The sequence below is a fragment of the Epinephelus fuscoguttatus genome, linkage group LG16 (assembly GCF_011397635.1).
Source record: "Epinephelus fuscoguttatus linkage group LG16, E.fuscoguttatus.final_Chr_v1".
Taxonomy (NCBI): Eukaryota; Metazoa; Chordata; class Actinopteri; order Perciformes; family Serranidae; genus Epinephelus; species Epinephelus fuscoguttatus.
This window is the reverse complement of record NC_064767.1, coordinates 19,297,438-19,323,664: the sequence shown is the minus strand read 5'-3', so window position 1 is coordinate 19,323,664 and position 26,227 is coordinate 19,297,438. Positions and strand designations below refer to the sequence as shown.

The window sequence follows — 26,227 nt, the reverse complement described above, 5'->3', positions numbered from 1 at the left end:
CTCTGCTTGGCAGAGTGAGTGCACAGTGTGTGTATGTGTGTCTTTCTGCTGGAAGAGACTCTGCCATAAAACACACACACACCAAGAAAAAAGCTCTCTGTAATGATCTTAAAACAGAACGAGCATCTAGGTTTAACATTTTCTCAGATTCTAGTGAAGTCCTGTAACTGTACCGGGTGTATCACTTATGTTTAGTCTGTTCTTTGACATGCTGAGATATCACATAGGGAAAAGTTAAATCAAGACAGCTGTACCAGAGATACAACATCCCACAGATGTCAGTCAAGGAGATAAACAGCGAGGCCGTGCCAGAAAGTATCAAAAAAGGTATTTTTGTGCTTTAATGTGTCATCAATTACCCACCGAGAAATTGCTCTAGTGTATTTACAAGAACAGTATGCTGGATCATAAAAATGTTATGGTTTTAATTCTATGTGTGTGTGTCCCTTTTAAATACAACAAATAGCAAACAAATGCATGCAGGGTTGCTGCACTCTGTAAAAATTAAACAAACTCTTATGACATAAGTAAAACACATGATTGTCATCTTCCCTTTAAGACCGTAGAAATAGAGCGTTTTTTATTAGATGAATACAGTTAACTTTTTTTTCTAACTCCCCACTAACAGCCATGTGTTTTAGACTTTTGACAATACATTTTTAATCAGTAGCTGAGCTTAGCAGGAGGATCAAAACACAATTTTGTGGTTGTAGGAAACAATGCAGCGTTCCATGATTGTATTGTGAAAAAAAAAAATTGGCACAATATGCTGATCTGTTGATTTAGATTAATACAAATCTCAGCTAAGTCACCTTTAATGATGTTACTGCTCACAAATGAATTTTGGTGACCTGCAATATCTGGTTGTTTTGATAAACTTGAGGTATTATGTGTGGTTGTAATCAGATGATTTCAATGATCTGACAATGAATGTGGTCATGTGGGATTTTGCCTAACCAAATAATGATAGGATGTTAATTTTCAAGGACGTTCAACCCCAAAACACATTTTTACTGGTGCCCCAACTGACCAAGATTATTCTAAATTCTTATCTTACTCCCAGGTCTCTCCACACAATGCACACAGGCAGTACAGACATGCCATGTGTGCACATATGTGTGTGCTTGTGTGTGTAAGTCAGAGTTCTTCTCCTCAGTAACAGACCCACGTCATTCGTGTCCGAGACAGCTGCAGAGACATATCACCGTGCCAGCGTGCTCTTTGCCAAAACCCTATTCCCAGATTCCTAGATTTCCACAACCCAGCTTCCCTAATCGGCCACGGATCTCGGTGTCATGTTTTTGGATGACTGATGGATGCCCCTGAGAGTCAAGCATGTGGGTGTTTTGCTTCCTACCAAAAAACAAAATGTTGTTTTAAAGCTGATATTTTTGACAGAATCCGTTCTCTCTTTCCTAACATTTCATTCATAGAAAACACGCGTACGGGCCAACTGGGCCTTGGAATCTGCCCTGGTTGAACCCAGAGGCTCAGTAACACCAACACACCAGCCTGACATGGAAGCTGCCTCTTTTTACAGACTTAGGGTAAGTTTACCATACTCCTACACTTACCATATTTACAGGGCGCTAAGGGCTAATGCTAAGTGAGGCTGTGGGCGTGAATCCCCCCCCGCCCGCCCTCTCCTAGCCTTGACTTAGCCACGGTCCCACTAAGCCCAACGAGCTGTGCAGCTGCACTGCAGCGTTGGGTTACCAGACCAGTGAATGACAAGAGCAGGTTGGGTGGCGGACTGGGGCATACAGAGGTGCACAAAACATCCCGCCTTCTGTCACAGGAAGTTCATACTGCTGCTGTCTACGCTTGCATGTAATGCCTATAGTTGTGTTTGTGTGTGTGTGTGTGTCTGTATATTTCTGTGAGACACTGACGGATATACTCCACACATGTGTTGCTAATCTCAGTGTTACTTGGCGTCAATGCTATATTGGACCTATGGCCCTATATGGTGTCTCGTGCTCTCGCTATGAAGACTTTTTCTTTGTATAACGCCTCAAAAATAAAATGGATTAAAAGCAGTGGCCACATCTGTTTTTCACAGCGAGGACGGCGGCTGTCTGCCTGCTGTGACATTACGAAAGAGAAAAGTTGTCTCCAGCATCCCTGATAAGCCTTATCTGTTTACAGGGCAGTCCCCACTGTCTCTTTGGTAACCTGACTGAGTGAGTGTTGGAGCAGAGACAGACGCAAGGCCTTCAGAGCCTTTGCTGCGACTGGAAGGAAGATCAGGGGTCACCCTGTAAAAACATTCCCATGCTGCACCTCCCCCCAGCCTTCAACCCTGCCAGAAACTTCCCGACACACTACAGTGCAGTGCATACTATTACAGACGGAGGGGAGGGACAGAAAAAAGTCTCTAAATGAAATGCAGGTTATTTTTTACAGTAAGTAAAGGGGCAGTCAGCAAAATCTATTTTTACTTGAAAGTTACAGCAACACTGCATGAGAGCTACAATTAAACTTAAGTTAGAGAGGACAGCATTATGATAGCAAAAAAGACGGTCCATCTAATAATACATATAGAAATGTATGTTATTTTCTTGACAAACGTCTATGCTTTAAGAACTGACACTCCAAAAGCACACACACAGACAAAATGGCCTCACCACCATGACAATAAACCGTTACCCGACTTGGCCTCACTTCTACTAAGTACACACAATCCTATGACTCCACATATTGACCACAACTGTGTTTTAATCTATGGTTAACACAGTCCCATTCCCAAGAGGCCTGGAGCACCCGCATAGTCTGGCAGTGAAGGACTTCAAGATACTTAAGCATAAAGAGCGAGAGAAAAAATGTTACTAAATCAAAACCACAGACGAGGCCCCTATATGTTCACATACAGACAAGCAGATTATATAGGACCGCCTGTGTGGTTTGTTGTTGTAATTTCTTTTTTTTTTCCTCTGTAAGAACCGAGGCTCTGTCCAAACATACTTGAGTCTGATGCTCCACTGTAATACTGTGAGGGCCCTGCTGGGGGAACAATACGGGCCTGCCTTCCTGACCTCTCTGTCTAGCAGATCCTACAGACATACAATGACTGCCTTAATTACCAGCCTCCATTCCCACCACTTGGGCTTTCCCCAATGGTGCCCATTCAGAACCGCAGTCTCTCCCTAAGGTGCCCATTCAAGCGTGACACAAAGCCAGCAGTGTCAGTCCCTGATCTCTTGACACCAAATCCAGTCCTATGTGCCAGCACTCGCAGCTTCACAGTGTCACTGTCTGTCCCTTCTCTCTGTCAGTCTGTCTCATATCACATAAGAATCTCTGTCGCTCACATGTGACAAGGATCGGTGCTGCTGGGAGGAGCAATTAGTTCAACCACATACTGATCGAGCAGTAGAGATAAGCGCGATGTTTAGCTGCCGGTCTGACGTGGATGTATGAGTCTGGTGAGTTCTGTGTGTGGAAGTCCAGTCCATTATGAAGTCCTGCCTTTCTCAGCTCGCTAATGAGTGTAAGTGGAGAGAGTCAGGGTTATGGTAACCATTAGGCTGTGGAGAATAATGTAAACACTTCATGTAAAGTGTCTGTGAGTCTGTAAGTAGCTTAATCAGGTTGTTTAAATTCCAATTAGCTGCGTTTGTCAGCTGTAAACAAGGTCTGGCTATCAGCCCTTTAAGTTTTATACAACGCCATGAGAAAAAAGATACAACCTGAATCTAAGCTGCTGCACTTAGGGCTAAAGATAACCATTATTATCATTATCGATTAATCTGATGATCCATCCATTTTCATCCACTTATCCAGGGCCGGGTCGTGGGGCCAGCAGGCCGAGCAAAGCACCCCATACATCCCTCTCCCCAGCAATGCTTTCCAGCTCCTCCCGGTGGACCCCAAGGTGTTCCCAGGCCAGATGAGATATGTAATCCCTCCAGTGTGTTCTGGGTCTGCCCGGGGCCTCCTACCAGTGAGACGTGCCCAAAACCTCCAGCGGGAGGTGCCCAGGAGGCATCCTGCTCAGTTGCCCGAACCACCTCAACTGACCCCTCTCGACACAAAGGAGCAGCGGCTCTACTCTGAGCTCCTCACCCTATCTCTAAGGCTGACCCCAGCCACCCGACGGAGGAAACTCATTTCGACCACTTGTTTCCGCGAAATCATTGTTTCGGTCACTACCCAGAGCTCATGACCATAGGTGAGGGTTGGGACGTAGATGGTCCCTCGCCTGCATCACTGCAGAAGCCGCACCAAACCGCCGATCTATCTCCCACTCCATTCAACCCTCACTCGTGAACAAGACCCCAAGATATTTTAACTCTCTTGCTTGAGGCAGTAACTCTCCCCCAAACCCAAGAGGGCAATCCACCGTTTTCCGGCAGAGAATCTGATGATTACTCTCTCAATTCATTGCATTATTGTTTGGTCTACAAAACATCAGAAAACAGTGAAAAAGTGCCCCTCACAATTTCCAAACGCCCAAGGTGACATCTTTAAATGTCTTATTTTATCCAACCAATGATTCAAAACCCAAGAATATAAAATTTACTATGCTGTAAGACCAGGAAATGCAGGAAATAAGGCATCAGGAACCATCAGAAGTGTGTAATTCTTGCTTGAAAATGAACTGAAACAGTTAACCGATTATCAAAATAGTTGCAAATTAATTTTCAGTCAATCATCTGATCGATTCATCAACATAAATAACTGCATCTGTAGTGTAACTAAGTGGACCATTCTCCAAAACCAACAAATACATACAAAAAAAAGGAATAGTGATAAACTGTATATAGCACATTGTATATGATGATTTGTGTAGTGTCTAGGGAGAGGTATGTTCTCTGGAACTACTCTGCAAATTGCAATTAGTGGGGAAGGGGTAAATTTGACTCCAAAAACAACAGAAAATGTATGAAATATTGGTGTCCAATAATTATTAAGATTTAGACAAGTCCAGAGAGAATGAATGAGGGATCCTGTTACTGTTCTACACCTGATGCCTAAGGAAGGCGGTTAAGTGAATTATTTAATTTGAAAACTCATAGTGTGCGTACAAGCAGAAAAAGTTTTTGTATTTCGATATGTGGAGTGAAGTTATGGAACAGTTTGAGGTACAGGGTTGAAGAAGGAGTTTGACATTAGCCAGCTCCTCACAGGGATTACTGTCTACTTTCTCTACTTAAATACATTTTTTAAGTTTATACTTCCTCCCACTCCTTTTCAATTGTGTAAATCAAAGAAACTATACAGTGACAATTCCTTTTCATTATGCTTTTCATATTTGCTAATACTACTTTCTGTCTGTCTGTCTGTCTGCTTCAGCACTCTGGCCCTGCTGTGCTAACAGGACATCATGCAGCAGGGAAAATCTGACCTCTGACTCTTTGAACCTTCACTCAGTGAAAACTGAACCATCCTGTTGTAGTTCCTGAGGCCTCGGTGTAGGGCCGCAGACCTCCATAACATTTTAGATGTGTTAAGGACACAAGTTAAAGTGTTTTACTGTACAAGTAATTGCTGCTGTTGTTGCAGTCAATTTTCTAATATCCTGTTTCAGCTGTAGAAGTGGATCGGCAGTCAGTAGAGAGGCAAAATGTTACAATTCTAAAAGGGGTTGGTGGTAAGGTGCTATAGGGCATAAAGACAATAAAAGAGGTAGCATATGAGGAGAATATATTCTAAAATGAGTAGTGACCTAGTTCCTCCCGTGCTGCAGAGATAAGCTTATGTAAAGCAAAGTGAAGAGCGACTGCCCCGCACACATTATTGTTTATTTTCTTTTATTAACTCCAGCCTGCCTTTCACAGCGCAGCCGGACAGGAAAAAGATTCACGTAACAAAGTATTATATAAGAAACTCCAAATCAAGATCGTACAATAGCATAATTTAGACAATATATCGTTAGTCTGGCAGGGACAGTAAGGACTACTTGGGTGAGAGGAGGTCAAAATACAAGAGATGAGACAACTGATGGACTTTACAGTAGCTTTACCGTAAAGAAGCTAGATTATATTTTTTGATTTGCAAGCTGACACTAAGTCAGTATCTTCATACAGCTCCCTCCTGACATCTTCCACACAGCTGTAAGTTCACCTGACTATGGTAAAGCTAACAGCGCACCGCCTCCCAGAGATGGGGTTATAGGTGTCATGGTTACCAAAACAGGAAGTGGTGCGATTGTTGTCTCAGCGAAAACTAAAAGGAAGAATGGGATTTCTGTGCAGAACACAAACCATCTGGCAGGAAACCGCACTTTTATCATTCTTTTAACTTTGATTTCCTTTCAGGGGAAGTGCCCTCGCTCCCCTTTTGCTCACTGGCTCTCTGCTCTTGTACCCTGCTCAGGCTTCAGGCTTTTTGAACTATACCCTCTCTGTGTCCGCTCCGTGCCACGACAGTGACACATCCAAAATCCCTGCCTGCCACGGCAAATAACTGCAGCCATGTCAGAATTGGCCCCGGGGTGTAAAGATCATGGGGGTAAAATGTGAAACATTCTCTCATGACAAATGTCGAAGTGCGATTGCGGTGTTGAAAGATTGTTTATCGACAGGGTTAACAAACTGCGGGATGCATAAAGACAAGAAGAGCGAAAACAGCTGGAGGCAGGGGAAAATGTAAATACATGATTCCCCTAAAGATATCTCTCAGCAAAGGCAGGAGGTTGGTTAAATAGAGATTAAAAAAAGCTAAAGGACAGATGTAAGATCTGTGTTCCTTCTCCTCCCAGGAACATTAGCCTCTGGGGGACAGCTAACATCTCCAGCTACGTTAAGCCCACATAATCTGTTGAACTATTGAATAATCAGCACTGTACTTATTATCAAAGAGCCCTAGCGAGCTATTTCAGACAATTTAACAGCATGTTTCCAATACAACCAACGACAAATGTTTTGCTGGAGGCTTTAGGCAGAGCTGTTCTGAATATGAGATAGAAGCTGTGCACAGGAATATTAAACTGGATTTTAGATTATGCTGGATTTTTTTTGTCTTGACTGGAACATTTGAATTTTACAGGAAGCTACAAGTTATGAACCAAATTCTCTGCGAAGGGAGAGAAAGACGTTTTGGCCTAAATACCACAGCCAGCTGGGGAAAAATGAACCTGGGTGAAGTGACTACAAAGTTACCCACAAGCAAGGCACTTAAACTGTTTCTGATTAACTGCTACAGCTGAAAGGCAGACAGTGTAACACCATGGGAACACTCTGCCTTCCAGATGTGGATGTGGTAGCCTACCCTCCTTTAGCAAATATTCAATGGGAGTTTTATAGGAATAAAAAAGACTCACACCCACAACACTTTAAATTAAGAAAAAAAATAGATAATAGTGTTCCTTGTATCCTTCAAGAATCCTTTCTAATAACTTTATCTTTAATTCTAAGCAAAGCATTTGCTCCAAAGTTTGTAGTTTTAGTTAAAGGGTAATTTCAGGGTTTTTTTTTTAACCCTATTGTCTCATGTGTATGTGTCTAAGTGACTAATGAAGACAAGGCTGCTCTGTTATCACTTGGAGCATTTGTGCAAAATCAGTTTATGTTCTCTAAAACTGTTTGTTTTTGCCACTGACAGGCTCAGATTGTCATTGTGTCTGACAACATAATGGAAAGGATCCTCACAGAGACAGACCATTTTTTAAAGAGTAAGATTATTTTTGTTTAACCAGAAACAGCCCTGAATTTGCCATTGCCAAACCCACCAGACTCCATTTAAATAAACATTAATTTTAGCCAACATATTTTCACATCTAACTGGGTGGATTAAGGGTTTATTTCAGCCAAACCAGAGTTCTTAAAGATGAACAAAGTAAGTTTTATTTTTTGTTTCTTTCAGCTTTGACTGAAGTGTCATGGTTTATTTAAATGGAGTCTGGTGGGTTTGGCAATAGCGATTTCAGGGCTGTTTTTACGATACGATACGATACAGTACGGTACTGTGTGGTATGGCATGATACAATACAGTACAATATGATACGATACAGTATGATACAATACGATATGATACGATACTGTGCTGTATGATACGATACGGTATGATACGATATGGTATGGTACTGTGCGGTATGGCATGATATGAGACAATAAAATATGGTACGATACGACATGGTATGATACGATACTGTACGGTATGGTACGCTACTGTATGATACGATACAATATGATACGATATGCTGCAATATTCATTCATTCATCTTCTAACCGCTTCATCCTCTTGAGGGTCGCGGGGGGGCTGGAGCCTATCCCAGCTGACATCGGGCGAGAGGCAGGGTACACCCTGGACAGGTCGCCAGACTATGGCAGGGCTGACACATAGAGACAAACAACCATTCACGCTCACATTCACACCTACGGACAATTTAGAGTTATCAATTAACCTATTCCCCAATCTGCATGTCTTTGGACTGTGGGAGGAAGCCGGAGTGCCCGGAGAGAACCCACGCTGACACAGGGAGAACATGCAAACTCCACACAGAAGGGCTCCCACGCCCGGGATCGAACCGGCAACCCTCTTGCTGTGAGGCGAGAGTGCTAACCACCACACCACCGTGCCGCCCATGCTGCAATATGATACGATACAATTCGATATGATATATTTTATTGTCCCTGTAGGGAAATTTGTCTTGGACTCAGGAGCTGCACAAGTATTGCTGCCTTACAATAACAGCAGAAATGAAAAGCATACACCATAAAAAAACATGAAAACATACTACACATAACAGTGCTGCACATCAGCCACTCATGTGTTGCACATAACATGAGCAACTGTAGCTCAGGTAGAATGGGTCGTCCACTAATTGGAGTATTGGTGGCTCGATCCTGGGCTCCTCCAGTCCACATATCGAAGTATCCTTGGGCAAGATACTGAACCCCAAAGTGCTGCTGATGGCTGTTCCATCGGTGTGTGAGTGCTTGTGGTTATTGAGTAGCAGGTGGCACCTTGTATGGTAGCCTTGGCCACCAGTGTGTGAATGTGATGTAACGCTTTGAGTGGTCGGAAGACTAGAAAGGCACCATACAAGTGCAGTTCATTTACCATTTGCAATAATACCAACACACAGTAGAGCACCATAAAACACAACCCCAAAGCATCAAGTGACATTATTCTGTTTCTGGTTAAACAAAAAGGATCTCGTCTTTAACAAAAAGGTCGGTCTCTGTAGGAAACCTTTCCCTAATCATGTTAATTATAATAACAATCTGAGCCAGTCAGTTGCAAAAAGAAACACTTTTAGTGTCAGTAAACTGACAGCTCACTGATGCCCTGAGTGGTTACATTGCAGCTTGTTTCCCTGCCAGCTGCAGCACTCTAGTTTAATACTGAACCAATTTAAAAAATTGTCGTTCCCATTAATCACTTAGACACAAAAACATGGGAAAATAGGAGCAAGGTTGAAAAATACTGAAGTTCCCCTTTAAGTCTATTTGTGCTCTAAAGACTCAGGAAAATTGCTGTTTACTATATTATACAACCTCTTGCTCAGAATAAATACCACAGAGAAAAGGTAGAGATTAGGCAGAAAAGGCGGAAACTCATTTGCAGACCTCAACCTGATTCAATTAAAACTTAAATATTAGAGTTATAAACAGCAGGAAATTGGGTGTGCCCACACGGAGCTAAAATACTTGTTTTCCAAGAGTGAAGCACACAAACAGAGCAGGGATGAAACTCTGGTAAATTCTAAACTTGCAATGTGTATTTGACACATTACCCCAGCCTACTCTACCCCCACCCCCATTCCCAGTACAATAACAAACTGAAACATTAAAACAAAGTGGTTGCACAATTATCCCAGCATGACTGCCAACCAATTCGGAGAAAGATCACTGCTCCGTCAAAGGCAAACACTGGAAGATTTAAAACCAAATACGTTTTGTCAAAACAACAACCGCTTGTGTTTGTTATGGTAGACAGAGTGGGCCGCAGTAATGACGAGTCATTAAGTTTATCATCCTGACAAAAGGAAAAGCACACATATTGTCAAGTCACACATTACTCAAAGCGTGATTTGCTTCTGGTGTGAAGAAAAGCCCCTCACTTCACAGCTCGCCTCAGGTCTCTGCGTTGACGCTGTTATGGGAGATTACGGTGACCATTTGTCACAAAGGACAGACTGCTGCTGAAATCACCACCACATGAGGTGTGAGGTGCATCACACTTATTGGCATATGGTCGCAGATGCATGCGAGAGATACGGGTTTGACTGATTGACGGGGACTGTGAGGAGAGGAAATGTCAGCACTTGAACTTATCAAAGCTCCTTATGCAATCAGTGGAATAACTTGAATGATTCAATTATACATCAGCAGCGTGTCTCTCACATGGGACACATTTTGGTCCAAGTCAAACTCACTGTAAACATGTCAGATAGCATTACGACATAAGTAGAGGAGAGGTCAAAAGGAGGAAAAATGAAGTTTGAAATTGATGCTGTATATACACACGTACGCATTCAACAAACAGCATGAACAAAAGGCGCATTATCCTGGTGCGATAAAGAAGGCTCTGTATGTGGATCAATGAGCTCCATGTGTTTCTGATCAACACAGTAACTGTGATGCTTTTGGCTCAGCTCTAATTTACAAATGGATACAGAACATTCTGTGTTTAAGTGTGGTCATTGGCTTCATGTATGATAAATCAAATTTGTCTCACAGCAGGCCAAAAAAGACAAATCTGTACTTCACCACCAGCTCTATCATCCGTATCTATGCGATCCAAGCATTAAGAAATATGCCAATGCAGCAGCCTTGTATAGATCATTGCTATAGTGGCCTTCAAACCAAAAGTACAACATTTTTGGAAATATGCTTGGTGGCTTTTGTTCTGGTTAGCTTAGCTTAGCACAAAGACTGCAAGCAAGAGGAAACAGCTAGCATGTCTCTGTCCTATAGAACTCACTTATTAACATGTAACACATCTTGTTTGTTTAATCTTTAGAATAAAATCCAATAATAGATAAATACTTTCATCTAACACATGACAAGAAAGACAAGAAGTGTATTTCCAAAAATGTCAAACTTAAACTTGCTTAAATCAGTTTTATCACTCAGCTTGTTAAAGTCCGGGTTAGGCAAAAATAAATGAGTTCTGAGCTTGTTACACCACCAAAAAATGTGTTATTAACCCAGCCAAATCTGAATAATTTCAAATAATCGGCAAGTATATAAAGTTAGGTTTCAAAATTGTAAAAAAAGTAGTAGTAGTAGTAGTATCAAGACATTGAGCTAAAGAACTAGCCACTGCAAGGCGACAGACTCTTGTTAGCAGCTAACCCAGAGGCACTCACAGTCTAGAATGGCACAGCACCCAACCCTCAGGCCAAAGAACGAGTGCCGCCCCACAGTACAGACTCAAGTTCAGCAGCTAACAGCAGCTAGCATTAGCACAAACCACACACCAACAGCAGTGAGCAGTGGCTGCCAGTGGGCCAGGTAGCCGATTCTGAAAGACTGAAAGGTATATTAGTGACGGCTATCTTGCTTGCGCTCACAGGACTGTGACATTTAACTGAGTTGTTTATTCATGTATCATCAAAGTCAACATGACGTCACAAGATGGCCGCCATCTATGTTTGGGGGATAGGTAGCGTGTATTTTGTGGTCTGTACACTGCAAATTCTTGGGTGAGCTTTCGTTTTTGATCATTTCTGGTTAATTTCGCAACCATGAATGACATTTTGATTGAAGAATTTTGATGCCAACATGGCAGTCAATTAGTTTGTAGCCTTATCTCGTGATACAAGGCAAAATATGAGAGAAAACTTGCCCTGATTGGCCTTGAATCATGCCTTTATGCCGTTATATTTTGATACCACTACCTTCGCACTGACTTAAAACATGATTAAAGTAGAAATAAAAGTAAAGTACTTTAAATTGGCCAAGCTTGCTTTTAATGAGTTTGTCAGTCATATAGCCAGTCATCAAGCAGCTCTTTAGCATATTGGTGTGTTTATGTCACGAAGAAAACAATTGTAATTTTCTGCTTTTTCAATTAATTCTCTGCAGTGGAGCTAAAATCCTGCCAAAACTACACAAACACATAAAACATGTTTCACAAATGCCCAATGATTCACTAACAAACCCAATGTGGTTTGCAAATATAAAACATAATGAACAAACTAATGCATTGTGTTGCAAATACAAACCATACCTTTTAAACAAATACACAACATATTTCGAACACAAGATGCTTCAGAAATAAACACAGCACGTCTTGCGAGTACGAAAAAATATATTCTACAAAGACAAAACAATCTAGTCCTACATTTTTTGCTCCATAATCTGCACTCAAACAAATGGTACTGGAAGTGACCTCTCTCCCATTGTGACTTCAAAATGTTATTTTACTGAAAGAGCTAAGAACGCTTGTGGAACGTAGCAAACTTGCTGGAGGTTAACAAAACGACACTGTTGCAGTGCGCTCTAACGTTAGTAATCATGTAATTATTATATAGTAGGGGAAGGGTTAAGTTATTGATGGCTCCAGTGCATCATTGAGGAATGATTTCAGGACCGCCCAAAAAATCCTGGACACAGAAATGGTTCAGTCTAACTCTGTAAATCAGTACTACACAGTTCAAGTCATGTTTTCAACAAGTATTTTCTAACATGTTGTGTTCAGAAAGAAATTGCTGATTGTGCTTTACTTTAAACGGCTTTGGTTGTTTCACAAGACAGATTAATGCATTTTTTGTTTTGTCTGTGCTTTTTTCACAGTTAAAAAGTGGGCAGGATATCATACATCCCTTGGCTGAGGATTTAGCAACATTTTAATCGAAATAACATGACAGCTGTAGGGTTGTCCACATGAAATAGCGTTTCTCCATTATCAGTGTTTTATTTCAACTTTGACTGTTGCATTTGGAAATGGAAATCTTGCATTATAGAGAAATACTTCCAACAGAAATAGGCGAAAGGGTGAAAGCAGAAGTAGTGATGGATGTTAGGTCAGTTATTTTGGACTGTTAAGCCAGTATAAGAATAAGTATTCTACCAGTTTCAAAATATGTGAAAATTCTCAGAAGAGTAAAAAAAACATGTCCAGGAAACTATAATTCTGAATCAGGGGAATGCATTGGGACCAGGAGTGGGGCATAGTAACTCTTAGAGACACACACATAACACACACACACACACACCAGCACACACAGCAGCGGCAGCAGCGGCCACCCCCACATACCCACAAACCTGCATTCCGGCAAAGACATTTTCCATGAGTTAATCTTCCTACAGAGAGCCGTAGCAAGAAGATGTCATTCACTGCATCATTTCAAACACTCAAATCAGAGGTGGGGCCAACTGTTGAGAGGATTAGTCCACTGAACAGAACCAAATCATGAGTGCAAGTGGAAGACATCTTGGAAGCGGGCCAAAGCGTGGCAGTGAGGGGCATTCTGCTCATAACTGGGGGAGCGACCTCATTTTCCGAATAAAAGCCAGTTTACATAACACCTCTCTCCCCATAACAGGGAGCACTGGGCAGCAGCTGCCAGGCCTGTGGCTTTCACTCGACTACCAAGAGTTCCCTGAAAAATTACTCTCTCAACACAGCCGCAAGCCTCCTCCCGTTTCCAATATTAACATGTTATAACTAAAAAAGGTCTTAAATTGCAAGTAATGCATAAACACTTCGGTAACCTCAACTATTTAATTGCTTGACTCTTATTCTCTCAGAACTAAGCAATGGAGGAGACAAGGAAACCATCAACCACAGTGCAGGGTGCTGGATCCACAACTGTCTAAACCCTTGACTCTTCTTCAGCTGCGAAAAAAAAGTCAACTTTGGCAGAGGTAAGGTGGTTTTAAAGCATAGTCTCAAGTCTCAAAAGTACATATCAAAAAATAACTTCACTTTGTCAACGATGATTACACAATTAACACATCTGAACCTCATTAAATACTACAGTCTAAGAATGATAGTTATTTTCAAGCCAAATCTTAACCACAAAAACAACATGTTTGTCCAAAGTACTGGTGCATGATTGATGGAGGCTGAACAAGAGCAGGGAAAAATGCAAAGCAGGTGTGTGAGCATGTCATCCAGTGCAACAGCATGGCTCATTTATGTGTTCTTAAAGGTTTTTGGACAACAATGGATGTTTACCATACAGGGGAATAAACTACAGTATATTCAGTGTGTTCTCAGGGTGTCAGCAGGCCTACAGTTCAAACTATGGCGCTATATGTGGCCATACCAATTATGACTAGAGCAAAGGAGGAAGTCAGGTGATGTAGTATAAAGTAGCCACTCCAGGATGCTGCAATGTTGCAAAATCTGAATTCTGTGTGACCTTTCAATTTTGTCCAATCACCCAAACTGCAGCATGTTGATTTGCTCGGCCCCTCCTTATCATGAGACTACTGCTGCAGGAGTGTGAGCTCTGAGCCTGGGACAGAGTCTCACACACAGTGACAGGGCTAACTGTTAGCATCACCCAGCTAATGTTACCTAATGGTTATTAACGGGTTTAACAATGGCGTCGAGCTGTTATGGTGTTGGTGTGAGCTTATTGGGACTGCATAGTGGCTCACTGTTGGATGTTAGCCGCTGCTGCTGTGTTAGCTCATGCAAACCTGGAAAAGAGAGCAGCTCACGGAGACAGTGCTTCATTGCAAAGAACACCTAAAAACATTGCAGCCTACATTGCAAATTTTTAGAAAATTTGCCGTCAAATCAGGCATTTCAGGTCGAACAATCCCAAATACAGCTTATGAAATCATGGAGGGACTGGAGTGAATGGATGTGTCAAACAAACACAGGACTTTTACCAAGGAGACTGCTGTTTGTGTACCGTGTGAAACCGAAAGTTAACATTGTCTTACTTAAACTTAAGCGCACGAATTGACTTATTGAACGTAATGAACGTACATCACGTATAAATGTAAATATTTTGACCCAAACCATAATCTTTTCCTAACCAAGTACTTTCGGTGCATAAATCTAATCAGAATTTTAATATAATGAGCCTCTTAGTTTGAAGTGTAGGCCCACTGACAACTAATGCTGTTTTTTTCCAAGTTAAATAATACTTCCATGGTTCAGAGAGCGAATGTGTTGGTATATCAGGCTTTGGGTACACAGACAATAGTTGTTAGTATCACCTTCTTGCCATTTTTGGACAAAAGGCAAAAAATGTAGATACATAACAATGACCTTATCCTTTAGATAAATGCATATGTAAATAAATGTTACATTAATCCATTTTAATTTATAACAGTAACCTTTACTTCAACTCAATAAAAGCCCCAGTACAAAACAACATAATAAAACATGTTGAGGTGAAGTAAAAGAGAAAGACTGTACATGTCATCAGAATGTGATTCTCCATGCTGGATCAGGATGACATACTTAGCAGTGCTCTGTGAAGCAGGAGCCTCTGTTTTCATTGGCACAGCATCTCTGAGCAGTACAAACTATTAGTAGGGACACATTCATCCTCGAATGCATTCCAGCACAGGCAGATACCAGAAACACCGTAGGCGCACCATTGATCATCGCACCTTGTGAAACAGAGAAATGAAATGTAGGACGAGAAAGTATCTCCTGGAAAATGACGCAAGTTTTGGCTAATAGGTAAGCCGAACGCTCTCGCCATTAAAAACAATGTTTCAATTGCAGGACCTGCGTCACATCTGTTATTTGGCTCTTGAGCTGGTTAAGTAAGAATAGGCCCGTAATGACAGGTGACTGGGCAATAGTGTAAGTGATGTAGCACAAATGGTAGGTAAATTTATGGAGAAAAGAAGCCCAGGAGAGACCTAAATAACTGAGATGGTGTTGAACTGTGTAGGTGCGGAGGCCGTTTGGAGACTTTGCTGCTTTTTGACTTACTGTTGGCAGTTTAACGAACAGCTGAAATATAAACCAGAAGACGGCTGAGTGTGATTTTGAGGTCCGCCCCTGAATGCTAACATCTATAGCATGATTGATTTCACAGCCTCCACTGTGAAAGGGGAATTTTGTTTAATAAAGCAACATTTTAACAGCATAGACTTTTAGAAAAAGTAATAAACACGTTCGATCATGAGTTACTTAATGCACACCTATTCAGATGTTGTGCATCAGCACCATTTGATCAATGCTCAAATCAACAATGACAGTATTACATAAAGGAAAAACCAAGGCAGAAGTTACATGTTGCATGATATACTACGGCCCAAAATTCCCATTGGAGTTGTCAATAGATGATCTAATTCCCTCACGTTGCAGCTTGGAGCTGTCCAGGAGATATTTCATCAGTACACAGGTCATTTACAGACCTCCCGAGACCAGTCATCATATGTCATAAAGCGAGTCAAAGCATTTTAATCTCACATCTGCTCCTCATTACCATTCCATGCAAAAAGAAACTCAGGGCTGGGGTTAGGCTATTGCACCTCACCCAAGGAAGGGGGGAAAAGAAATAAGGGGAGAGGCAAGAAACAGACAGAGCGAGAAAAAGGAGATTATTAGGCACCATGAGTCCAACAAGAAAACAACTCTGTGTAAAAATTCCAAAATTCTGAGGAAAAGTGACTCCGTGTTCTCCTATGAAATCAGATCACTTCCAGGCCACAGTCTGAGCTATGGAGTTTGCCTTTTACAAGGCGCTATATAACACCACAATGACAGATCCACCGCAGCAATTTCATAGTCCATTCCTTCCTCAACAACTCCTGCAAACTCCACAAAATAACACTTCACTTTGCATTTGCACAATATTTGAACTCATAAGCTTTCTCATTTGCATGTGGATGCTGAGTGACTGCACACCTGCGTCAACCTGTAGCAACAAGTCAGACCTCCAACCAGGCCTTGTTCCCAAAATAGACAAATCCGCTCACACCTCATTTAACGTAAATTGGCGGGCATCGTTTAAAACCTAAAATGTTACAGATGCTCTCCAAGAAGAGTTTAGATTGTCACACATTAGTGTGGTCGTAACTTCCATGCTAGACCTCAAAATGGATTCACCATGGTGCCTCACTAACAAAAAAAACCTGCATCATGACAGACTGAATCAGCAAGGAGCTTAAAGGACTGCAACTCAACAACTAATAACTTTAGCGACATGTCAGAAAAGACATTTTGTCCCTGCAAACATGCCAACACGGCTAAAATGATGATCCAATGCAAAGACACACAGCGTCACCTTTGACCCTTGAACTAGCCCCGCAAGTTTATTCATCATGGTTATAATGGACGGTTTCTTGGAGCGTAATGCTGTGGCAGTTAAGATGCACACAAGCACAAATATACACACAGTCACACACATGACTACAGAAGACAGAGGCCAGCCTGTTTAACAAGTAGGTCAGACCAGAGCCAAAGAGGGAGAGAGTGAGAGAGCTGGAGAGAAAGACAGCAAGAGAGAGACAGGCATTGGCTGAAGCGAGCACAGCTTTTAGTGCCATCATTGGCTTGTATGAAGCAAATGAAAAGACACTGGAGGAGTCTAAAGTTATGCAGTTATTGCAATTTCAGCTATTTGTGTCATCTTGAGAGTAGATTATGTAAAGCATGTGTGTTACGAGTCTCACCTGAGGGCAGTCTTTGATGTAGTGGCCCTTGTTGAAGCACAGGTGGCATAAGTAGTTGGGCGGGGGTCTTTTGTTTGGTTTTCTTGGCTCTGAAGAGAGGGAAAGGTCTGAGAAATGGTCCGTCAGGGAGTTGAGTCCATCCACGATGTTGTTCAGGGAGCCATAGGGTGACACATTCTTGTACACGTTGTTGTTTAAGGCCTACAAAATAAGAATAATACGAGAGAACATTCAGATTCTTTCTCCGTGATTTGTCACGTATCATATATTATACAACAGATAAACAACAATCCTAGGGCGGCTTCACACTCCTATTCCCAACTCTCCCAAATTTCACAAAGTGTGACTTGTTGACATACACTGTACTGGACAGTGTCACCACATACAAGATGCTATCAACATAATATATTGCATTGCTGGTGTTTGGAGTGTTAAAAATGCAGAGATTAATCACCAATTTCCTTTGAGTGCTCTATGTCCTATTTTCTGTTGCGCCAAAAAATGAAGAAGAAGAAGAAAAAAATCCCTCCAAGATCATTTCTCTCATTAAATTCAGAACATCTGGCGAGAGGCCCAGCTGTGCTTATGAGCTGGAAAAATACTGAGCATGTCCACAGAGAAAGACAGGACTTTGCAGAGGATGACTCATTGTAAACAAGATGGGAGGCATGTTCCCTCGCCAGCCTGTGGAACATCAGCAATGTCACCATGCACTGTTGGCGGTAAACTAGCCATGGTCAGTGTTTGTAGTCTGCTTGGAGCCACAGAGCGCGGCATTGCATGCCACAGGGCCCAGTGAATTCATAGGAGATGCCCTCTGAATATTAATAACAGGGGAAGCATTGCCTGCAGTTCCTTATTTCCCTTCTCATTCATGTCTTCCTCTTTTCAAATCCAAAAACAGCAGAAAGGAATTGACCTCAGGGGTGAAATTATGTTGACTTTAGCGCAGGCATTTTTATGTTTAGATGGTCAGGTAATTAATCCCTGTGGACGAGCTGCTAAACAAACTCTAGCTTGTCATCTGCTTTGACATTTAATAGTTTAACTGCACTAATGGCAAACATTTGAGACACCACCCTCAAGTAAAACATCAGAGTGCAGAGGCATGATGAAATCCACAGATCTTCCTCCTCCACTGACGGTCATGTCTCTTTTTGGGGGCTCAGGAAATGATGTTAATGTTGATGTTCAGTGTTGCGCAGCTAAGAAACCTTATACTCAGGGCTGTCAGCCATATCTTTATCTGCGGGCTGTGAGATTGTCTTGCTAACCAGCTCCAGCTTCAAGACTCATGTTCACTTATATTACATGTAGTCGTCGTAAATCAACTGTTACGGCTCTGTAGTTTCTCAAGTTTTCCATCTGCCATGTGTTTTTAGGTCCGAGTATCGCTGCGTTGTGTATTACCTCTCGTTGCGGAAATGTGCATGTTTGTGCGTTCGCTAAACTTGCGTCTCAGTGCAGGCTGTAAAATTATTTTAACAAATATAAAACAGGAAACTTTGCTCAGTTTATGCTCCTCACATTTCTTCAGTTTGGCCTGAAACTTCCTACTGTCAGCCCAAAGGAAACTGATTTCACACACATCTGCTAATGGTGGAGCGAGTTTGTTTATTTTGTGCGTCTGTGTGTCTGAGTGAGTGAGTGAGTGAGTGAATGACTGACTGAATGACTAAGTGACTGAGTGAGTGAGAGACTCAGCAGGAGGTTGTGTGTTGATGTGTGTGGCGATGGATGTGTGCGTATGTATGCTTTGACCAACACAATGAGGACTTAACTGGTATCATTTACCAGTGAAAGGTGAGGTGGACAACTGAAGCAGATCTGTAGCTGTTTTCACAGGTCTGGGGACGAGGTGTGACACTGCAGGGGTCAATCACACACACACACACACACACACACACACACACACGTTTGAACCTGGGCTATGGCATCTAGTGGGAACTTTAAAGATGACTGATTAGATGTATAGTAAGTTCCAATAGAGGATACACTCATAGAAATTAAGGTGCTAACTGGAACCATATAGACCCTTTTACTGTTAGTATGATGTTTTTGGTGGACGGGGCTAAGCTGGAGACAAAACAATTCTTCACAGACATTAGCTAGTGCTAGCTAGCAAATTCTGTTGGCTTCTTTTGGACAATGGAGGAAGATGATGCGAATGGCGCATTCAGAAATACTCATTCCGAGTGTGGAAGCGCACTGTGGCACAAACGTTTGTAAATTTGGAGTGCTGTTGGAATGAACTGTTCAGTTGTCCACAGCACTGCACTCTCTGCAGTGCGCCAAGCGGTGTGAATGTGTGATTAACTTAACTGTTCATTAATTCATACAGAAATATAACACTCCGTTTCTTCGACCAACAGGACTCTCATTTTAGTGTAGTGTCAGACTGAATTTACCAACACACCATGTCAGGTCATTCACTCTCCAAGACCACAAGTCTTACTTGAAAAAGTAAACACTGACCACTGGGACCAGACTGGCTGACCTGTATGCTCTCACTCAGTGGATGGATGATTTGACAGGACTGCTGAAGGTGGGATGGCCATCTTTGTGGCTGATCATTATGCCAATCTTACAAAGGAGGACGACACTTGAACGGTTTCCTCCAGTTTGTTTTGCTATCAAAGCTAACATTAGCTAACACGCCAGAAAGTTAGCGTTACAGAGAAATTCAATATTCCCCTAAGTACCTCCCCAATTTCTGATTAGGTGGACATGATAACCAATAATACACATAACGTTATTCATCCCTACAACAGGAAATACTTTATCTAAAATTTAAGATTTGAGCCATGACTCCTTCTATTCTGGCTCCCAATAACACAATAAGATGACAGTTTAAGACTCCTATGTAGCCTACAGCCCTGTGGTGGAGAGTTGTGGAGAGATCATCGTGACATTGGCCCTAAAAGGGCCTACAGAGTTCTGTTAATGTCCCCATATAGGAGAACCATTTTTGTTTCCTTGTAGAGCCTTTTATAAAGGTTCCACATGGAACCATTTAGATGGTTCTTTCAGGACCTTTTTACCTTATCCATTCTTTAGTCCTGAGATTCATCAAGAACCCACCAAAATGGTTATAGTAAGGACCTTTTTCTATTCTACAAATCATGGTTATATTTTGACAGGTAATCCTGGAGCCAGAGGAACCATGTCCGCCAGCCTCAAATCTCATGAGGAAATTACATTTTACAGAGGCAAAGATTTTGTGAAATCACTACTACTCCAGCCTTTACTACTTTAGTGGTGCAGTAGTTCTTAACTCTACCAGGATGCTCAGTGGCAAAGTGCAGAGTGGACAGTAACTCCGTTCATTAAGCAATTAACATAGTGTCTGTTCAATACAGGTATGCAGTTAACTATGTTAAGGCATGTAATGAGGGTCAAGATATCAACAGAATGGTTGGTCGACTGAGAACCTGGCTGGTTTTGAGGTTATGTAACCACATTAGTAAACTATGACTAGAAATAAAAGTATGTTTTGCTGCCTCTTCCTCTTTGCTAGATAACAGTTAGCAGCTATAGACTGAGAAAAAATTATTTAATTCACTAGGCACTCATTGCATGAGTTGACAACTTCAACATGACAACTTTGACCATTCTATTCATTGTTCTCTTGGCTGACCTACACAATAAATAATTGTTGGATCTTCAAGCATTTAAAAATTATACATGAATTTAGACTAGGCTATGTGAGCTGCATATATTCTCATCCTCACTTGGAGAAAAAAATATGGCGAAGCATCGTTCTGGTGCACTCCGGCAGCACTAAACCCCTGCTCTTGCCTGATGAGGACTAAATGCACAAACCCACTATTTTCAAATATCCCATCAAGAGAGACTCTCACTGCAGCCTGTTCTATGTTGTTCTGAAAATGTTGGCATGCCAACTCCATTCAGTGGACAATAAACAAATTGCAGACTTCCCTCTGCATCACTGGTGAAGAGGAAGTTCAGCGAGAACGTTGAACGGATCCTAGGTACGTGTTTGTAGGGGTTAGCTATTGTTCTGATGGAACTATACCGAACATTTTAGCTGGAAACATAGGTAAACATAGGGTAATGACCTTTAAACACCCATTTCAATAATCTTTGAAAATCTCCTTTGTCCAACAAGAGTTCTTTGGATGAAAACGTTTTTTCATGAAACCCTTCATCTCACAAACAACCCTTGACAAACCTTTTCTTCAAAAAAGGGTTCATCAGGTAAAAAAGGGTTCTTAATGTAACCCCTTGCCTTACAAAGAATGCTTGAAACCCCTTTATATTAAAAAGGGTTCTTCAGAAGCAAATGGCTCTCAGTGCAACCTTAGCCCATCAGGAAGAGCCCTAGAACCTTTATTTCTAAGAGTGTAGATTAATCCAGAATGATTAGAAATGTCCAAAAGTCACATTAAAATATTTGTCTTCACAGACGAGGACATGGTTACATGGGTGAAAAAGTGACACACGTTTCAGCAGAGCAATCAGCAGATGAGATTGCAGTAAGCATACTTGACTTGTGCCTCAATATGAGTTTCCAATCAGCACCAAATTCATTCATTTATCACTCGTTCACGTAAAGCTGTGTGATCCTCCACTGCAAAAACAACCACATTTTGCATTACTCATCTCATCACATCTCTGCAGCGGTTTATTTTTCTTGGCTTTGCCACCATAGTAAGTTGCAAAATGAACCCCCCACCTCTTAAACTGTTTCCAGACTGTATGCACTCTCTCAGTTTGAAACACTTTATACTCATGCGGATTGAATGGCATTACACAATTGCGTGTAATGTAGAATGTGCACACCCAATTTCCAGAGGACTGTTTCATGTTAAATGACTTCAAAGGGCCTCTATGGTTACCACCATAATAATGGACACTGGCTGGAGATGGTGAATACACACCATCTATCCACTACTTCTGTGTCTTTGAATTTCCAGCGCATAGTGTCACAGTAACATAGATCTAAGACGCTCCACTGCAGTGTAATCAACCCACTCAGAAGCTTGCAGTATAGTCTTTACACTCGCATTTTACCCAAAGTATGTGATTATTTCTCTCTGTGTGCGCTGTACATATGTGTGGGTGTGGTAGTCGGCTTCTTTATGCACAGTATGGCCTGCAGTATCAGGTTTGGCCCCCTCCTGCATACATTATCAGCATGTTTGTCCCTAAAATTACATGAAGCTATAAAAATAGACAATATGTAAACAAGGACTGATTTTGTTTGCACAACCTGGTCTATTTGAAGAAGTCAGAGACAGCAGACCTCAGCAGGAGGCTGCAGTGGCCTGCTCTCTCCAGACTGAGGCGTGCAGGGGAATCTATTTCCATCTGTGGCTCTTTAGACACGATTAAAACACATTTTTGCACAACATCTTCACCTTTAACTTGAACTTTAACTTGTCTGAACACTTAAAATTGACTTATTTAACCCAAATTATTAAATGACATTATAGGGAAATGGGAATTAAACCGTCTGTGGAAATTGCTATACAGCTGCGTAGTAAGATCTTACTTGCTTAATTAAGTTTTAATAGGCTTACTAAAATGATTTCCCCCAACAGTCCTGTAATATTCTGGAGTTATAGTGCAACTGAGATACTCATAAGTGAGTTTATTGCATCATTGTGACACTTCTTACTGTTAGTGCACTGCCTACCTGATGTGAAATCATAGTATTTCTTTGGGCTTAGAGTTTTGCAGTAACATTTACAGCAGCCTACTTCTTCTGTTGTAAAGTATGACAATTAAATGTTATAATATGTTGCTTATAACAAGAGTTTTCATCAGTATTCAAAGTGCTGACGCCCTAAAATGTTGATTTAATGAGACTATTCTGAGTTATTGTCCATATTAGAAATATCATGGCGGTTATGTGTGTCCTACCAGAATAGCCCATGCTGTACATGCTGAAACATTTGCAGCACAGACTTGCATCAGTCACCCAGCCCAGGATCTTACATTCACCCACACTCTCCCAATCTGAAATCCCCCCACATATGTATGTATGCGGCATGCCATGTTTCACCTCATTCCTCTGCAGCTGAAAGAAGTTGTTGAGATAGTTGGAGTTCAGGGAAGAGCTCAAGTCCGCCGCTGCGGGAGTCTTGCTGAAACTGAGATCCGGGTGGGAAGAGTTGGGTTCGGGTCTGAATGCGTCAAAGGCGCTGGTCTGGTGGGGGTCTTGCAAGGAGAGATAGACCCAGTTGAGGAGTTGCGCAGGCTGGTACACGGAGGCACTCGTGTCTATGGCAGACAACAAGCTCATCTTTCAATTCAAATGGCTAAACTGGATTTTCCACCGCTGATTTCTTGGACTGGTCTCAACTCTCTCTGCTTGCTTTTCGTTCCCGTTTCCCCGGCAGATGGCAAGTGCTCCTTTTTTGTTCCCGTAAAAGGGCCCTGTCCTCCTCACGCCGGGAGCCTCGTCCCAGTTTGATGTTACTCAAAAGTCATTGCGCTAACATGTCAGTATAAAAAGTTTTCCCCTGCTCCCCATGGTCCGCTATCTGCCTTTATTGCAGCGGGGCAGAGAGAGGCTGTTTGAATATGTAATGAGGACAGCGCTACGTCACCGAGGACGCGGGCCAATCAGCGTCTGGGTGTATGCATATTCATTACTGGCTCACTGGAGGAGACAAATGGCTCATCTGCCTGTTGTTACTCTTCATCACAAGAGCTCAGCTTCAGTATAAGTGTAAGAAATATTATGCCACATCAGTCAAACCAGTTTTAAAATTATATTTATTTGGCTAACTTAAGCCCTTCTTAGTTACTTGTATTATGTATAAAGAAGAAACATTTGTCTCTCTCTAAGTGTTGAAGAAGTGGGGGTGATAGGTGTTGTGTTTATTCAGGGTCAGAGGTGAGTAATAGCACCTAACTGACTGATCCTTGGGGTCCTCCTGTGACTTATGTTAATTTTCTAAAGGTGTTTTACTTGTAGCTAAATCCCAAACTCTGTCACTAATGTTGATCAGCACCTCAACACCAGCCCCAGGCCTCTCTCATATGTGAGCATGTCCCAGCTCCCAACCTGAAGGTGGCAGACAGGCCTGTGTGGACAAAACTTTAAAAACAGCTCCCTCTTGTGGAAAATGTCCTGCACACATATGAACAGCTCAGTTGTGTAATAACAGAATCATCATACACAGCTTTCTTTTGCAATGTTATAATCAGTGATGTAGAAGGAAGTTAAACTATCGTCTGCTGGAAATTATGACACATCACCACCATGTATATCTCAGATGCTCAGGTTAGCAAACTTTATACTGTCTTTGAAATCAATCCTCAAATCACTCCTCAAAATGAACTTCAACAGGAAGATATTTTCAGAATAGATCTATTGTTTGTCTAGTTTATGGCCCTCTTTTATCACATTTTACTTTTCTTTATTACACACTCTGTTTTATCACGTCTTAGTCTATGTTCTATGTTATTTGCTTTTATTTATATATTTTGTTTTTAGTGTTTTTATCTTGATGGTGTATACTATTTTATATTGTTCTGTAAAGCACTCTGTAACTGTGTTTAACTGTGTATTATTATTATTATTATTATTATTATTATTATTATTATTATTATTTAAACAATAACGACCCACCCTCACAGCTTCTTTTTAGTACTACAATACAAGTATAACTGTTTTTATACTTAATTTTATCCCCTGGTGTTTTATGATTCTTCAGTTATTCATTACAGAATGATTTAAAGAGTTGTCTTAATGTTTTTAAGTTTGAAAAAATGTATAAACTAAAAATTAGACTATATGAAGTTGTCGTGTAGAAGCTATTCCTGAGATGAAGGGGACATTGTGTATGGCTGTCGATTCTTCTATGTTTATTTATTTATATATTTTTCTTTCTGAAGTTACTGTAAGTATTGATTATTAATTATTTATACAGTTTATGTTAATAACTGAAACTGAGAGAGCATGTAATTCTTCTGATTAGTTGTGTTTTGAGACAGGGGAAGGTAAAATAAAATTGTTTACGTCTCCCTGCTCCTTTTCAGTCATGGAATATGTATCAGAGTAGAACAAAAATATTATTATTATTTTATTGTTATTATTGTTACTGTAAATATTACTGCAACTATTATTATTAGTAGTAGGAATAATAATATAATAATATTGTTGTCATTATCATTATTATTATTATTATTATCACACAAATATATATTACATAAAAATTAGATAGATAGATAGATAGATAGATAGATAGATAGATTAAAAATAATACATATACAATTGCCAGTGTCATTGTAAATAAATACTATGGCATTGTAATCATAACTTTTAGTACTATAAAATTATTTAGTATTTAATATATAATAATACAATATATAATAGTCATTAGTAAATAAAATGTAAATGAATACAGTGGCATTGTAATCATACATCTGTATTTTGATTACTATAATTTGATTTAGTATTTAATATACAATAATATAATATATAATATTTATGAGTAAGTAAAATATAAATAAATACAGTGGCATTGTAATTATGACTGTAACTTTGATTACTATAAAATGATTTAGTATTTATTATACAATAATATAATATATAATAGCATTCGTAAATAAAATGTAAATAATTACAGTAGCATTGTAGTTATACTTCTGTAACTTTGATTACTATAAAACGGATTTAAAATGACTATGAAATTAGTATATATAATTCCTACACTTTATAATCTCATTGTTAAGAACTAGTAAAATAGTATTCATGTGTC

General features: G+C 40.8%; 1 protein-coding gene across 1 annotated transcript in view; it reads right to left on the bottom strand.

The window, feature by feature from the left end:
- Positions 1-24,036, bottom strand: part of zcchc24 (zinc finger, CCHC domain containing 24) — a 48,166-nt gene extending 24,130 nt beyond the window's left edge. The window contains exons 1-2 of the mRNA XM_049599830.1: positions 23,521-24,036; positions 17,493-17,693 (exon numbers count right to left, since the gene is read on the bottom strand). Coding sequence (XP_049455787.1) covers positions 17,493-17,693; positions 23,521-23,760 — 441 coding nt within the window. The 5' untranslated portion in view covers positions 23,761-24,036. The remainder of the gene's footprint in view (positions 1-17,492; positions 17,694-23,520) is intronic.
- Between the last annotated feature and the right edge of the window lie 2,191 nt (positions 24,037-26,227).